General features: G+C 47.8%; 1 protein-coding gene across 3 annotated transcripts in view; it reads right to left on the bottom strand.

The window, feature by feature from the left end:
- Positions 1 to 6,491: 6,491 nt before the first annotated feature.
- The window catches only part of Fyco1 (FYVE and coiled-coil domain autophagy adaptor 1), a 76,905-nt gene continuing 65,642 nt past the window's right edge, over positions 6,492 to 17,754 (bottom strand). For all 3 annotated transcript variants that reach the window (XM_015489374.2, XM_048794982.1, XM_048794983.1), the window contains 2 exons: positions 11,967 to 12,076; positions 6,492 to 10,309 (listed from right to left, as the gene is read on the bottom strand). In XM_015489374.2, coding sequence (XP_015344860.1) covers positions 10,234 to 10,309; positions 11,967 to 12,076 — 186 coding nt within the window. In that variant the 3' untranslated portion in view covers positions 6,492 to 10,233. The remainder of the gene's footprint in view (positions 10,310 to 11,966; positions 12,077 to 17,754) is intronic.

Genomic DNA, 17,754 nt, shown 5'->3' with positions numbered 1-17,754 from the left:
ATAAATGCATTAATTTATTTCTTGGTTCTCTATTCTGTACCATTGTGTCTGTTTTATACAAGTATCATGCTGTTTTGGTTACTATTGCTTTTTTGTTTTTGTTTTTGATACTGGGGATTGAACCCAGGGTGTTTTACCCCTGAGTTACATCCCCAGTCCTTTTTATTTTTATTTTTTTGAGACAGATTGCAGAGCCTGGCCTTAAACTTGTGATCCTCCTGCTTCATCCTCTCAAGTCGCTGGGAATATAGGCATGCTCCACCACACCTGGCTTATTGCTTTGTTTTTGTTTGTTTGGGCTTTTTGTTAGAAAAGGAGGTTTTGCTATGTTGCCCAGACTGGTCCCAAACTCCTAGGCTCAAGTGATCCTCCTGACTCAGCCTCCCAGATAGCTGGGACTACAGACATAAGCTACCATGTTCTGCTTGCAGTCTATTTCAAAGTCAGGTAGTGTGATGCCTCCAGTTTTGTTCTGTTGGCTACAGACTGCTCTGGGTAGCATGCACATTTCAACAATAGCAATTTTTAAAAATCCGTGAACATGTGGTGTCTTTCCAGTTTTTGTGTGCTCTTCAATTTCTTTCATCAATGTTTTATGGTTTTCATTGTGAGATCTTTCATCTCTTTGGGTAAATTTATTCCTAGGCATCTTTTTTTTTTTTTTTTTGTAGCTATTGTAAATGGGATTGCTATCTTGATTTCTTTTTCAGATAGTTTATTATTGGTGTACTTTTTCAAGTTGATTTTGTATCCTGCAACTTTAATTCATTTATTAGTTCATTCATTTATTATTCATATATGAATTCATTTATTAGTTCTGATGTCTAACTGGATATATTGAAGTTCATATGTGAAGAGATATTTGCAATATTCACAGTTCCAAGAATCAACCTAAGTGTCTATCAGTGGATGAATGAATAAAGCAAATGAAATGTTATTCAGTTATAAAAAAAAGCAGAGTCCTGTCATTTGTGGCAACATGAATGAGGCACAAATGTGATCTTAAAATCACTGATCTTAAGGAAATAGAGAAGAATGATGGTTTCTAGAGACTAGAAAGATGGGGTGGGGTGGAGAGAAGTTGGTCAACCATCCAAAGTCACAGTTACATAGGAGGAATAAAAATTCTAGTGTACAGCAAGCAGGGTGATGAGTGAACAATAACACTACGTATTTCAAAACAGCTGGAAGAGGAAAAAAATGATACATGTTTGAGGTGATGGATATACCCAAAGATGATCATTACACATTATATACATATATCAAAACATACCCCATAAATATACACAATTAGCATTGTCGATTTAAAATAAAAATAAAAAAATTTAAAAATCAACTGTAATAACTTCAAATAATGCAGTATAACTCTCAAAATAGATCATATTAACAGATCATATGAAGTTATCAGTGTTATATTAATAGTTCATATTGACATAACACTGATAATATTTAAACTATAACTATTTTATAATAGTACATTTATAATAGTTTTATAATAAATATTATATATATATAATATTATATATATATAATATTTATCACTATTATCAGTATTATTCTGATAATAGATCATACACAGTAGGGGTCTGAAGGTCAATGGCTGCCACAGCAAGCCTTGATTGATGTTCAGAGTTTTGTGTGTATGTTTTTTTAATCACCAGAAAAATCAATATTCAAGTGAAATGAGGATGGTTCAGAGAGACCACCTCTCCGAGCTGTCTCAGCCTGCTGCTTCAGCGGTCACAAGTTCTGTGAATGTAGACTTCCCGAAGTCTTGGCCCCCTCATCTGTAAGAGCTGCCTGGCGGATGGGAAGCACCTATGGAATTGTACACACCAACATTGTTATTATGAATAATGCAGCACTGTGTTGAGCTGGCCCTTCTCTTGTCTTCGTTTGCATGATGACCTGCCAGAATCCAAAGGTCCTTACACATTGTATATTATTTTATTTATTTTTACCTCAAACACCCCTTGGCAATCTGACAAAGCCTAGAGTTCCTTTCTCAGAATATTTAAAAATGCCTACTGTAAAATGAATAGGATTACAAAGGAAACCAATAGCATAAAATTCTCCAAATATTAAAACAAATTTATAATCAGGTAGTCCATGTGCTTTACATATAATCTTGCAGCAGATCTAATAACAAGCTTCATTTAAGAGTGGAGAGTCTGTTGACAACTTTCATGTAAAATTAAAATATCTTCTTTCTATTGGTGGCACAGTCACAGGTTGTCTATATTCATAATTGAAGGAAGACACACATTTAGTTTGAGGTTAGGGGAAAGATTCCAAGTTCACAGAGCCTCTAAATTTTGTGTGAACCAGCTCAGGAACTCCTGTTTCACCTGCTCTCCCAATATGTACCCACAGGGGCCAAACTCATCTTTTCTTTCTTTAATTTGTAAAATCTGGACATGGATGGAACTGCCTTGGATTTGGGGGAGGGGATTTTCTTTTTTGAGGGGGGAGGAATTTTTTCATTTATAAGTGACGTGCCAGTTAGCAACAGGCCCTTGAATAAAAATATAATCCATAAAAAAATTGTGGCTGTGATAAGATTATAACTCAAGAATGATTTCATACCAGGAAATACATTTAGAAAGATGTTCCTCTTTCCATCACTGCATTCTAGTGCTGGGCCATGGATATTCTGGAAGAGGCTGAATGGTTCCAACATTCATGAACCTTAGTAGAGTTAATTAGGGAACAGACCAATTAGTACATTTTATCCCTTTCTTCAAGTTTTAACCAAATCAGTGGCGTCACAGCAACACTCACCGAGGAACTTCTCTGGCGGGAGTGGGGGTGGTCCCTGGACCACCTCACCCAGCATCCCCTGGGAGACTTGTGAATGACCAGATCTGATGAACCAAGTTGATGTGGGTGGTGCCCATGGATCTGCACTTCATAGGCCACTAGGTAACCAAAACAGGAGAACCCTCTTGGAAGAAACGCCACTGCTTGTTTCATATTTAATAAGTGAATCGTAGACTCTGGAGACAGAATGAAGCATGGACAGGTCTTGGGCTTTCCCCCATGGCTTGACACTTGAACTTGGGATAGCCATAAAGGCTGGAGGCCTCACCCAGGACTGATTCTCATTTCCCTGTCACCTCCAGGGCATGACAGGTGATCCTCTGAGAACACCAAACCGTTCTGGGGGTGGGGGGGTCTCTGCTGGTGAGGTTGAGCTGTCTTTATGAAGACCTTTGGTTCCACTCATGGATTCCATCTCTCATTTTGTTTTTTTTTTGGTAACTCAAAAAGAATGATTTCATACCAGGGAGCTTGTTATTAGATTTACCAGTGAGCAACATCCCCAGTCATTTTTATTATTTATCTTGAGTCAGGGTCCAAATTGCTTAGGGCCTTGATAAGTTGCTGGCTGGCCTCAAACCAGTGATCCTCCTGCCTCAGCCTCCCAAGTCACTGGAATTACAGGTGTGCGCCACCGCATCCGACTGGACCCCATCTCTTGTGCAAAGTCCTCCTGGAAGGACTGAGGCTACTGCCCCTCTCTGTTGCCTTTCTGTGAAAGCACGTGAGGCCTTGCAGCCGGCTCCAGAGGCAGAGGAACAACCTGAATTATCTGCAGTCAGTGCCTCTGGTTCTCAGCCAATGGTCCAGGTCTTGCTTATGTTAAAACACTGCCTCCTCTGGATGTGATGGTTGGCTTCGGCCACACCGACACTGCTATTTTCTTTCTGTTCCCTTCCTCTGGGAGGAAAGATGGCTTTGGCTAACCTAGCCTTCTGGGTCCTGCTTCCGAGCCTCTGGGGAAGGCCTTTTCTGTGTTCCCTTTTCTCATCAATTCTTTGTTCTCCTATCATTTTACGCCTCTCCCTTCTTACCAGCTGTCCTTTCTCATGCCTGCAGAAGACACACATGATCCACTGACCTGGAAGGTGTTCTGGTCTTTAAGGGACGATTTCCTTCTCTCCCACAGCTCAGCTGGAGTCAGCCTGGGGAGCAGAAAGCTGGGGAGGCCCCCGTGGAATCAATCACCCCTGATTCTATGGACCCACAGGCCCGAAGCTGAATGGGTCTGGGGATGAGGCCTTCCTATTTGCGTCTTAGGCCGGGCCTGTCTCATCTGTGGTTTTTTTCACTAAGAAGGCATAACACACCACAGGCCTCAGGTAAGCGCTGAGGTCACCGGAGTGCAGAGGGCCCAGAAAGTGTGAGGACAACACACCAGTCTGTCCTACCGCAGAGCTCAGGGGATGGGAAGGGGGCCCACATCAAAGCCTGGGGCTGGTGATCATGCTGCTGACTTCGCCACCTTTCGTCAGAAGCTGGGGAGTGTGGGGAAAGCCAAAGGCTGCCCTTTCTCTCAACCCTAACCCACTTCGAACACCTTTCGTACTAGCTATGCTTCCTCTGGCTTTTAATGGCTTCAGCTTCAACTGTGCCTTTAAAAAACATATCCATTTTCTTAACTTGGGGGGCAGGTTTTGTCTATTTGCATTTCAGATGTGTGTGGGTTGCCAGAGGAGATTTTTCCCACGCATCTTCAAACTGAAAGGGCTGACCTCGCCACCCGGGCCTTTCTGAGTCACTGGGGTCTTCAGGTCCTCAGCACCTGTGGGCGGCTGTGGCTGGGAGAGGTGGTGACCTCTCTATGCCAGGGAGTCTCTGGACACTGACTTGGGCTGACATTACCTGGAGTCAGATGTGAGGCCATCTTAGGGTGAAGAGGGAATGGGGGGCTCTGACCTGGGGTCCCCAGATCCCACCTCAGATGTAGCACAGACATCGTGTCTCAGTTGATCTCATTCTAACCCACAGGCCATGTGGCTGCTAAGCCTCCAGAGGAACAGCTGGGTTAGCAAAGAAATCCGGCTATGTGGTTTGGGGGCAATTAGGTAAACCAACTTTCCATCACTTCACCTGTCACTAGACAGAGGTAGGGCTGGAGGGCATCTTTAACATGAGGACGAAGGGACCAGCTCACATCCAGGCTCCCCACAGCTTGCAGGCCTGCCTTCTCTGCCTGGGGAGTGCTTGAGGAGTCTCTGTCCCTGGCAGAATTGTCCAGCCAATGGAATTGCTGATGACCTTTCAGCTGACCCTGGCATTAGGACTGACCAGGGTCTTGACTGTTTTGAGCCCTTTGTGTCTGGCACATTGCTCTATGCTCTGGAGATCGGGGGAGAAGATGATGAAGGAGATCTAGCCCTTTGCCCTCAAAGGGGAACCAGAGTTAAAGAAAACGTGATTAAAGAAGCAGCCATGAGAAAATCTGGGGGCAGGGGGAGGAGTGGAGGAGGAAGGGGGTGCTGGGAGGTATCCTTTGAGCCCTTGGTCACCCCACATGTGGAGTTGTGATTGATTAAAGTGCGAGCTCAACATGCCCCTCTGGAAGCTCCTTACTGCCCTGGCGAGGGCAGGGTGAGGGGGGGGGGCCGCGGGGGCAGTAGGGCTCACCCCCTTTCTCTTCCGGTTGCCAGCACCACCCATCAGCTAATTCGTGGTTTTAGGCCATCTGTCATTTTTGTCCCCCACTCCATTACTCTAGCCAATAAGAAGTTGATTCTTTGCTCAAAGTGCTGAGTGCCGTGGAAATCGGGGGCCATGGGACTGGGGTAGAACCTCAGCTGGCAGAGGGGGCGGCCTGGAAGACACATCTGCTTCAGTGGGTCTGACTACTACCAACCTCTTGGTGAACCAGGAAGTATACAAATGCCAGGCCACAAGGCGGCTGCTGAACTCTACCTGCAGGCTTGAGCCCTTTTGTAAAGTCACTATAAAAGGTATAATAATAATAATAATAATAATAATAATAGCAAAGGGATCAGGAGTAGAGCATGTAGACTGGGAAAGGGGGAGGGGAGAGAAAGGGAAGGTCCTGGGTCTTGATTTGACATCTGAGCATCATCTTAAATGTTAAGTTTCACTTCCCTGTACTTCCTCTTACCCAAACTCCCCCCACCCCCATTAGTGACCTACCCCATGGTACCATAACCCTAAGCCAATCCCAGAAGGACACGACCCCTGGACTCTGGAAAGCCCATGGTGCCATCGATCTAAGCCAATCCCAAGCTAGTCCCACCCGCCCATCTCTGACGCAAGCACCCCCAGCCTCTCCCATAGCGCCACAGCTCCAGCTCCAAACCCCTACCCCACAAAAGCTGAGCCCCGAACATCTGGGGGCCTCTCTCCTATTTATAGAGGGATGGCCTTTATTTGTTAGCTTTGACAAATAAACCTTGGTGTGGATCTCTGCTTGGTCTCTGCCCTTCATTTCTCACTCGCCCATCTCAGTTTCCTATCACTGGGGAATGACATTGTTTACACTGTTAGATGCACATATGAATAAAGGCCAAATGAATCCACTATTACTTGTAATTCTAATGCACCAAAAATATTAAAAAAAGAGAAAAAAGATACCCTGCTTCGTCGAGGGGAAGCTCACCTCCTACTCAGGTCTAGGGGACTTTATCATTTACCTTCCTCATTCTTTTCAAAGGAATGCAAGACAACACTCCGAAGGTCATAGTGTTTACTTTATTTAAATTCTGAGGTTAAAAATATTTCCAAATGGTGTAGCAGATGTTATAAAGGAATATGTTTTGGGATACAAAAATTTCTCACCCCTACTGTGTTGGTGAGGTTTGGTATTTGATGTGCTTTTGAGTAATTCTTTGGCAGATAAGATTGAAATGGGCTCCTGACTCGCCATCCCATAAGGCCACTCAAGTGAGGATTCATTGATTAAAGTGCATTCCAACTGAAGCCTTCCTGGGAAGGCTGAGTGTCACCCTGCAGTCACCAGAGGCAGAGCACCTCCAGATGACACTCATTCATAAAGTTCTAGAAAAGCTTTTTTCCTTCCCCCCCCCCATCAGAGATGTTTCTCCTACAATTTAAAGTTATACTTTATTATTTTAAAAAAGTGCTTAAGAGAGAAAAGGGAATTAATGAATCCAGTCTTCCGTTTCCTTGGAAGAACTGCAATTAAATGAAGAAAGCTTCCACTGAGAGGCACCTAGTTTTGTAAACGTGAAGAGTTGTCTCTATGGTCTTTGTGAGAGTCCTTGGTTCTAAGCACCACCAAGGGCTTCTCTCTGCTTTACTTCCCAATACCTCAGAGCCAAGCTGGTTTCTTGGTCTAAAGAATTCTCACAGGTAGAACCATCCAGGTGGACTTTTACAAATGCAACTCATAAACCACCTGACCACATCGTACCATCTAATCACATGAAACAGACTCTGAAATTTCATCTCCAAGTGAAATTTCCTCTTATCTGGGCCTGGAGTGGCTTCACCACCTTAGGTGACAGCTGAAAATCTTCAGAAGCACCATCTCCTTTGAGTTTTATTATGTGGTTTTTCATTTCTACTTTCCAAACCCCATGGAGTTTTTCAGTTCCAGATTCTTAAGAATTTCTTTGCCTGTTCTTGGTCCAGTCTACCTGGAGTCCATTGTGCTGTAGAGTCCACTCAGATGTGGAGGAGCACATTTTATTGCAAACACGCTTCCTTGTTGGTGGATGAGTGTGTCTGGTGGTTGGTGTATCTCTTGGGCGAAGGTGATTGTGGCTTCAGTGGTAGGTGAACAAGGCGGCTCGTATCATTACTAAATATGATCATTATCCCCAGAGCTGAGCTTTCCCAAGGGACTGCTATTAAAACAAACAAACAAACAAAAAAAAGTAATCTGGGATCCCAGGGGATTTCTCGTGTCACTCAGTCTAGCTGGGGCTGCCATCTCTGGCAGTAATTCATCAATTGTCATTTGCATTAAAAAATAAAAATTACCCCAACCTTCAAACCTCAGTAAAGTTGGGAACTGTTTAAAAGAATAAAGCCATTTGTAAAAGTCACACTTAAATAGGCCAAGACGTTCTCTAGTGACACGGTGCACAGCACACTGGAGCCTGAACGGTGAACTCATGTACTACCAAGGTCCATTCAGCACAAAAAATAAATATGCTAATGAAACCAAAGAGGAAGGGCCACTGGGCACTAGGTCGCCTCAGTCCAGGGCAAAGGCCAGTTTCCACACAAGGGCAGTCAATGCTGGAGGGGGGCCGCGCCAAGGTCAGGCCCAGCTCTCTGGGAGGAGTAACTCTGGTTGGCTTCACAAGGGCCAGGTGGTCTTTGAAGGTGCAATTGGTCCTCTGCTGTGACAAGTGACAGATATTTAGAATGGAACTCAGATGAACGGCCGCAGGTCCCTCATAGGCCCCAAACACATTAGCTACTCAATGAAAGGTGGTTTTTGTTGCAGACTGTAGTGTGGATACCAGTTGAAGGCCATCAGCCAGGCCAGTCTCCAAGGCATCTTGGGAAAGCCAAACACTCAAAATAAGACCCTCAGACTGTACTGGGGCTCTTGATAGCTTCTTTGTCGCGGGAACAAGATGACATTGGATGATTCTTTGTGAAGGGGTAGATGGGTTCAAAGGAAGGATAATCTGCTCCTGAGTAATCTCAGGCCATGGGCATGCCTGTGAGGACACAGGCTAGGGCATCTCTGGGGGTCTTGCCATTTTCTGTCTCAGTGCTGAGCAGTCAGGCCCCGGTGAGGAAGAGACAAGAGTACCTGGTGGCTTTCTGCCCGACAGGCTGCTCTGAGACCCAGAATACAAAGGGCCCAGCTCTCTGAAAAAGCTGTTGGCCATTCTTGCACTCCTTACTGGCAAGTGCCCACTCCTGTTTCAAGGCCCAAGTCCATGTCAGAGGCTACGTCCCCTTACTCATGGCCCCTGAGCATCCTTTTTGCTAGTGATATGATTGAGGCCGTGGTGCATGGTGGGCCTGGAGTCCTTGTCCCATTCTCAGTCCCTCCAAATCAATCAGTCCAGGGTTCTGAGAGTTGGTCTGACTGGCCTTGGGTCCCAAGGCCAGCTTGGAGCAACGGCTGGGCCCCGCACTCAGATCCTCAGTCAACCTCTATGGTGCTTCTTTGCTCACCCTTGGCCATTTTGTCTGATGTCCTGTGGAAGTACCTGGGACCTGACTGCAGGTGACTGGCTTCACATAGGACACAAAGGCCATCGAAGTAGAGCTGTCTGAGCTGGGAGAAGGGCCACAGAGAACATGAAGAGCATTTTACTCTTGTCCAGGAAAAGGAAACAGGACCCCTTGCGTCCAGGGGTGATGTTTCCTGGGTGTCAGTGCAGGCTGAACAGAAGGAAGTGACAAGTGGGGTATTGGGAATCTGGCAGGTGGGGACGAGGGACCAAGAATAATTTATGTCTCTGCTTCCTTTGTATGGCTGTTTCCTCTGTTACTTTGGTTCTTAAGTTACCAAAGAATTTTGCTAAGAAGGCCCCAGTGTTTGAGAGTGGTCTTGCCTGGGTTCTGCTCATTAGTAAGCCGTGCCTGCAGCGAGCCCTGAAGGCCAAAGCATAGTTCCGCACCTTGGGCATGGTGTCAATTTCAGCCAGCATTTGGGCTTTGGAGGTCCTGAGAAGGGTGGGCTTTGTGTCCTGGATTATCTTCAGTTGATTCTTAGGGTGATATTTTGAGCTATGAGTGGAGGGCTTTGCCTGGGAATGGGGTCACCCAGACAGAGGGCCAGGAGGAAAAATTCACCTCAGAGGCCCCTACCAAGTTGCTGAGTACTGAAGCAGCCCCAGACTCACTGGGGCATTAAGGGACTGCCACGTGACAGGATGCACCCCCAACCCCTGTGCCTCAACTTGCATGGTGGCCGCATGGCCTCCTTTTCCTGGGAGTCCTCAAGGGCCTCAGAGCCTGAGGACTCACAGGGTGTGGCTAGGGTCACCAGGAAGCCTGGCTGAGTGCAGGGTGGAACAAAGCAGGACATCCCTCTCCAGGGGTGGGAATCAGGGCCACAGGGGTCTTATGAAACTCTCCACAGGAGGCTGCAATCAACAGCGCACCTAGGAGAAGCTGGCGGTCTCCTGAGGTTTCCACCTTTGGCAGGATGTCCCTTTGGGTGTAAGGACAGCTGGGAAATGTCATCAATGGAAATGTCACTTGAGCCCTTAGGAGCCATGGGGCTAAAAGGGACAGGTGCATGGTACAGAGTACACAGTGCCCCGAGAAGCTCAGCTTCTGAGCAGCGGCAGTGCAGGGCTTCTTCCAGAGCAGCAAGCCAGTGAGCCTGGGCACAGCCATTTTTTTTTCTTTTTCTTTTTTTTTTTTTTTCCTTTTTTCTTTTTTTGGATGTATGTGTGTGTGTGTGCTTCATGTGGCAGGAGAGGAAATGTAGTGTTTCCTGTGGATGAAGTGAAGTTACCGTCCAGGTGTTTCATGCTACGGGAAATCGCTTCCATCATAGATCACAGGCCGGTCAACTGCCAAGTGGTAAAATACTTTTTTTGAGACAAACCTAAAGAAACAGAAATGGAAAAGGGAGGGTGTTACCCTGAGAGCTGAAAACTTGAGGGGAGTAGAGGCTCAATGGGGGCCTCCTGTGGTAGCTGTGTGACCCTTGTTGGGTGTGGGTGTTGGATTTCCCCAGGGAGACCAATATTCCAGAGAACACAGCCTCTCCCAGGCCCCTGGGCCCCTTTCCTGCTTGTCTTACAGGTTTCTCACCCTGCAAAAGGTCAGATGGCCTTGGAATGTCACCGTGGTTGTCTTGGGGAATAATGTCCTTTCTGCCACAGGCTATGAACCTTTCACCCTCAGGGCTGCCTGGGGGAGTAGATGGACCAGGTGCTGGAGGAGGCGTGAGGCTAGGCGCCATGGGCCTCATTCCGCCTCGGCATGCAGATCCTATGCCATCTTTGCTTTTAAAAGCTCAAGTAAGTCTCTGAGATGATTCGGGGGGCCCTGGCCACAGTTCACCACAGCACTGTTGCCTCCTCCAGCGATCACTGGGAGCCTGCTTGGGGCTGTGTTTTGCCCTTGGCTGCCTCTCCTTGGCTTCTCCATCAATCCACCGGGAAGCTGGGGAGGCACTGACAGTTCTTGCTGCCATAGCTCAGAGAAACTGGGTGCAAGTAGGGCCCACAGTGGGAAGAGCGAGTGCTAACTGCTGCCCCATCCTGCTGCCAGGAGGGGCCGTGGCTAGTGACCACTTAGGTGGGGGCTCTAAAGGCAGCTCTTTGAACATGCTGGGCATACCTTGAAGTCCTGCTGATTCGGGGGAGTTCATTTCCCCAGGGGAGTGCAGGGAAGGGTCAGAAAAGGGGTGATGTGGGAAGGCCATCCTTTGGCCTGTCCTGTAGCGGACATCCTTGGCTACAGCCCTGGGAGTTCAGGCCCTGGTGGTGGCAAGTGAGTAGCACAGTTTTTCTTGAGTGCCCTGTTTAGTTATTATGCTCAAAATCAAGTGCCCATGTGGGGAGGGAGGTGGCCATAGCCCAGGCCCCTGCTGTAATCTTTACTGCGTCCCATAGACGCCCCAGGTTGCTCCTGTGACAAGGCCCAGGGGCTTCACCTTGCAGTCTTAGATCTGTTTCTCTCAAGCTTTCTTCTCCTACCTCCCGTTCCTCTCTTTCTCCTTCACGCATTTGTCTGGCCTCTCCACTGTATTTCCTGAGCCCCTTCTTTGGGCATTAAGAGTCCAGTGACATGAGCAGAGGCAGTCCCCGTGGCATGGAAATTCTGTGGGGCTGGAGGAAATTGCTGGCATGTGGTGACACACTGTAAGTGTCAAAAATCCTAACAGTCACTGGAACAGAGCCCTGTTAACAAGGACCTGCTGACAGCCAGGTATGGTGCACATCTGTAATCCCAGCAACTCGGGAGGCTGAGGCAGGAGGATCACAAGTTCTAGGCCAGCCTTGGGAACTTAGCCAGACCCTGTCCCCAAATAAAAGATAAAAAGGCATGGGGATGTGGTTCAGTGGTGTAAAGCATCCCTAGTTCAATTCCTAGTACCCCCCCCCCAAAAAAAATAACCCCCAAACAAATGAAAAACTAATGACAGAAGAATGATCTAATCAATCATTAGTGTTCACACTGTGGCCGAGAAGAGGAGGCAGAGAGGCATGAGAGACCAGGGGCCTCCATCTGGATGCTGGCGAAGGAGGCCCTACCTGGAAAAGGTGTTGTCGAACACCAGCATGTAGATGCCGGGCGTGCGGACCTTCAGCTGGCCCTGGATGTTCTCCTTGTGGGAATTGCATCTGGTCGTGGGAATGAGGACCTGGGGGGAAAAATAGATGGAAAAACACATCAGAGGCTGAGAACCTCATGGCTGCTCTGGGGGAATCTTTCATTTCGGGGGAGGAGGCTGAGTGCTCTGTTGGGGGTCACAGGAGGAGTGGTAGGGTGCTATCTGCACACTCTGAGTTTGGTGACACTTGTGGCAGGGGGGCTGTATGAGTGTTATCTGGACCCAAAAGCTGGCTCCCCAGCCTCCCTGACTACAGCCAGCGCCAGCTCCCTGGGTTTATTTTAGGTGACATCCATGTGTCCAGCTGTCTCCTGTTGGTCCCGAGGCTGCCCTTGGTCTCACAGGATGGGCCAAGACCTCTTTCCAGATGATGATGCCTCAGGCACTTCATGAAGCTGCTGGCCCCTCTCCTAGCTGAGCCTGGCTGGCCCACGTGCCCCAGCACCCTTTCATCTTTCCAAATGAGGCCCTGAGTTTCCTGTTTACTTTCTGTTTTCTCTGGGAATGACAAATTTGTCCCAGGAAACATTTATTTTCTCAGGCCATTTTCCAAGGGTCTTGTTTTCAGAGACCAAATTTGAGCGGATGGTGTGTGCTGGCCAGGGCCAGGCCGGGGACCTCAGATGGCCAGTCTCTCCCACCAGGGCAGGACCTTCTACCTGCTGGCCAGTTAAGACAGGGGCCCCACTTTAAAACCACAGTTATTGTAGGAAATAAAACAAAATCAACCAAAAATTTAATTAAATATTTTATCTTCTTTTCTTTCCTCTTTTTCTTTTTTAACCCCAAGAAGTGACAAGCACCTAGAGGATCTTGTCTTATGAAATGTCCCAAATCTTAGGAATACCGACACTTAAATGTGCACCAGAAGCTCTATAGACCACAGTGGCACCTTCACACTTTAAGTTCCTAATGTGACAAACTACCTCAGAAGTGACCATTTTTATTCTTTAAAAAATTAAATGTATCTTTTTCAGATATTCAATCTTCTTTATGTTCAGTTTTTACTTTTTCCTATTAATCATTTTTAACCTACACAAAAATGATCAAATCCAAAATAATTATAAAAATGAGATGGCTTTTCAACTCAAACTTGAAAATGGCTGCATATTTCTCAAAGTCCCACATGTTGATCAGAAGTTCCCAAAGTGAAGTAAATTCCTGCCCAACGCTCTGTCCTCAAGGATCTTGGGGTTTAATGGAGATGACAAGACAAAAATCACACGGAGTTCTGGTGGAGTCGGTGCCACAGGAAGACTGGGCAGGGCTGCCCGACCCAGCCTGGTGGGAGGGAGAGGAGGCAGAATGGTAGGGAAGACTGGCCAGAAGAGGTGACACTGAACTTGGACAAGTCAGAATCCAAGTTATACAAAGGATTTTGTCTGGCTACAATAGAATTAATTTGTTGGGAGCTGAGAATGAATCATTGCTTTGAATTACGTAACCCTGGACACTGAGATGCCTCTCCTGGGAATCCTTCAGTGAAGGTGCTGAGGGAACCAACCATTTGCAGGTGACTCCTGTTGATAAGGAGAATTCCATGCCTGTTATGGAATTTACTAGTTCAAAAGCCTCAAATTCAAATTCCAGCTGCCTGGAGGTAGAAGAGATGGGCGCAAATTGATAAGCCCCAATACTAAGCTGTTTGGCTCAGACTTCATCCTGTTTACCCAAGAAGCCTTTTCCCAGTGAATCCCTTTGATTTTTAAAATCTATAAAATAAAACGTGGAGCCTCGTGTGTTGTTGAATCAGACCCTATTAGGGCTGATTTACCCACTGAGTCCGGCTTCGTCTATTTCTGCTTGTTTGTCTTTATTTCCCTGATTTCTTATATTTCTGATCCAACTCATCGCCCTGTCTGGGGAACAGTTCAACAGTCCTGCACATCTGGGATATTAAACCAGAAATCAAAAGTACATCTCTGGAAAATTCTAAAATATTTAGAAACTAAATTAGAAATTTAAATGTATGGGTCAAGGAGAAATCAGAAGGAAAAACCACAAGGCCCGGAAGGAGGGTGTGCAGGGTGTTCCTGATGCGAGGGTGTGTCTGTGCAGACTGGGGGCCGATGGGGGTGAGAGGGCAGGTGGGCTTAGATGAGTCTGGAGGAGACAGAGAAGCATGCAGCAGCCATATTAGGTAGGACTGCTGTGTGCAGGCTCTGGGGCACCCTGTTCTGCATGGTATCTTATTCAGTTCCATTCTTGTTCTGCAGTATTCCATTTCCACGAGGGACTCAGAATCCTGGGAGGCTGAGGGGTTGAGTTCTTCTGTGGTCCCTAACCTCACATTTCTGAGCCTGGCTAAGACACTCCTCCAGGCATGTGTGGAAGGAGCTGCTCAGGCAGAGGCCGTCTTGCTGTCTGTCACCTGCGGACCCCCATGTGTCCTGTCCTGAACTTCACACTTACAGCCTTCAGAACAGAGCCACGTGGAGAGCTCGTCCTCTCAAGAGGATCTGGTAAAGCAGATACCACATGTTCCTTCAAATAATGCTCTTCATATCTTTCAAACATTCTATTCCACAGAATTTTCATTCATTTAGCTGCTATTTTCCCATTGTTACTTTAAATAAATTTAAAAAAATATCAAAAAGTCTGGTGGAAATTAACAAGGGCTCTGGGATCCAAGAACACACACACTGCTCTGGATTGGGTAGGGGGCCAGGGTCTCCTTGGTGTGAACCTGAGAGGGCAGGTCTCTGCTGTGTTAAGCTCTGGGGTGTCTCCCACCACCCTCAGCACCTGGGTGGCTGTGTCTGATGGAGGTGGCATATCTGTGGAGCAGCCCAAGTTGTTTTCTCCATCTCTTGGTGGGCTCCAGTGCCCTGGGGCCCTGGTACAAAGCAAGGGCTCTACACTAAGTGAAAGAAGATGATCACAAAAAGCAGGTACTGCGTGATTCCATTCACACAGTGTGTCTGGAATCAGCACATTCATAGAGTAGAGAGTAGTGGTAGATGGAGGATGGGAAGTGACTGTTAATGGCACAGGATGTCTTTTTGGGATGACAAAAATGATGCAAGGTAGAGAGGAGTGAGGGCTGCACAACTCTGAATACACCGAACCCACTGCATGGTGTACTTCACGTGGTGAATTACATGGTACGTGAATTATGTCTCGATTGACAGGGCTTGTTTCTTTTCTTCAGTCCCAGCTTCCCCTCTGCCTCCCTCTGAGGCCCTAAGCTTGCCATCAAGCTTTCCGGCCAAAGATGGGTCCTCTGCCTAGAGAAAGGCCAGGGCCTGGGTCCTGTTCTCTGCTTTGTCCCAGGCTTCAGGCCAATGGTCTGCACACTGGGGGCCTCAAGTCCTTGGTTCACTGTTTCTTTTATCAGGGGTCATGACCTTAATGGAGAAGGCTGCTCGGGAGAGAGGGTGGCACAGGGTAGGGCGTGTCTATGGGTGCCACTGGGGATGTCTGTCCTGTGAGGCTCCGTTCACCTGCACTCTCCTCTTACGCTCCTCACCCTCTCTCACCTTGCCTTATAACTGCTGCTCCTGGTTTCTTCCAGTGTGGCCTTCCACATCAGCCCAGGGGTATCACTCCCTGGTCATCATTCCTTTTTTTTTTTTGGGGGGGGGGTTGTTGATGGACCTTTATTTTATTCATTTATTTTTATAGGTGGTGCTAAGAATCGAACCCAGTGCCTCACACATGCTAGGCAAGTGCTCTACCACTGAGCCACAACCCCCTGGTCATCATTCTTGAGGCTGGGATAGGTTCCCTTCCAGCTGCACCCTCTGCACCCATTGACCTCCATCATGACACTCCACCTGGAATCACAGGTATTATTTTCCAGGCCTTCTCTCCCCCGGCACTGTGAGCTCCGAGGGCAGATCTCATGCTGTCCCTTCAGCTTTTATCCCCAATGGGCCCTAGAGCTTAGTATACAGTAGAAGCTCAATAACTGCTTGTCTATAGATTCCAAGCACCTAGTGCAGTTCCTTGTCTTCACACCTGTGCAATTGAGTACTGCAATCTGCACAGTCCCTGTCATTTCCCATAAGGACAAGACTAGTGAAGGGGGCACACAGGGAGTCCCTGGGATAGATACCAAGCGTGCATGCCTGGAAAAGGCTGCTCTGGGATAACACTTTTCAGGGGGACCTCTGGCAGAGATCACAGCCATTCCATGGCTGGCTGGTGACAGTGAGCCTGTGAAGTCCAGAAGTACCTGAGCACTAGTATATGAGCTCTTCTGCCCCCTGGTGTCCACTGTGGGGAAAGAGTGGTTGCCAGAACCCCAGGAAGGCCACCCAGAGCTCAAGCTCACTGCCCAGGGACAGGAGGACTTGGTGGGTAAGTGAATGAGCAGGGGAGAGGCCTATGGCTCAGTCATGTGGGGGCAGGTGGGACAGCCAAGGTCTAGACACCTGATCTGCCACCTGATCCTCCCTGCTGACATTCCTCAGGGTCTAGCCTGGGTGGCGCCTGGTGGGCAGTGAAGACACTTTGGTAAGCCCTTGACAGGTGTAGGTCCTTCATGAGAAGCTGATAGGCACACCGGCCACACTGCTATCGATCCACTATGGCCCTGGAGAGACTGGACTCTTAGCAGTGCTGAATCTGGGGTTGTATGGAAAAGCCAGAGGCCAAGGTGCCAGGAGTAGCCCTCCAAGTGGAGGTGCCCTCTGCTCAGGGAGGAAGAGCCCCAAAGCAAGGCTGTGGCACTGGCTGTAAGCCCCAGAGGAAGTGAGGGACAGAGCAGTTTAAAGAAGGAACACAAGATCCCAGTAAACAAGGCTATCTTGAGGGGGTGGAATTACATTTTAAGAGTGAGTTTGGGGCTGGGGTTGTGGCTCAGTGGTAGAGTGCTTGCCTAGCATGTGTGAGGCACTGGGTTTGATCCTCAGCACCTCATAAAAATAAATAAAGGCATTGTGTCCATCTACAACTAAGAAAATAGTATTAAAAAAATCCATGAGTTTGTAGAGAATGGAAAGGGCCAAGCAATTCCACAACGAGGAGACTCCAACACAGCAGAGACGGCGAAGAGCAGACGTTCACCCCTCTGTAGACACTGGAACCAGAACAGAGGTGGTTGTGTACCCCACTGTGCCCCAGCCTGCTTCTCTGCTCTCTGCCTTCCTCATCCTCACAGAGCCCCTCGGTGCTCAGGGAACCAGATACTCAAGGGACATTATTGCAGAGACTTCACAGAGTTATGGCGTCATGTGACTTCAAGCTGCTCGTCCCCATCTTGATCCTTGCTGTTTTTGCAAAATATAGACATCAGCTTTCTGCCCTGGTCCAGAGCAGCTGACTGCTCCACCATCCCTCCCATGACCCTCCGCTACCCTCCATGCCTTCCCTCTGCAGAGCTGCAGTGGGATTCAGACCCCAGGTGTGGGATTCTCTCTTCCTCACCCCATACTGGATCAGCCATTCCTGGAGCCCCGATGCCCTCTGCCCCTGTGCTCTGGATTCTACCCATCCTTTCTGCTGTGGCTCCAGCCCCTTTATCTGTACCAGTGGTTCTCAACCTGAGCTCTTTACTGGAATCCCACAGGAAAGGCTGGGAGATTCTGATTTAGTGATATGGCCTCAGGGTTTTAGTTCTCCAGATGTTTCTAACATTGCCGCCCAAGGTGAGGACCACAGTCCCTACAGTGTCAACATTCCCTGCCTAGAATGTGTAGGAGTTCATGAACTGGCATGTGTCACCAATTCTTAGCCCCACCTCCAAGTGATAAACCGGGGCTGTC

The sequence above is a fragment of the Marmota marmota genome, unplaced genomic scaffold (assembly GCF_001458135.2).
Source record: "Marmota marmota marmota unplaced genomic scaffold, marMar, whole genome shotgun sequence".
NCBI lineage: Eukaryota > Metazoa > Chordata > Mammalia > Rodentia > Sciuridae > Marmota > Marmota marmota.
The sequence above is the reverse complement of the archived record's forward strand: the minus strand, read 5'-3'. Positions and strand labels throughout refer to the sequence as shown.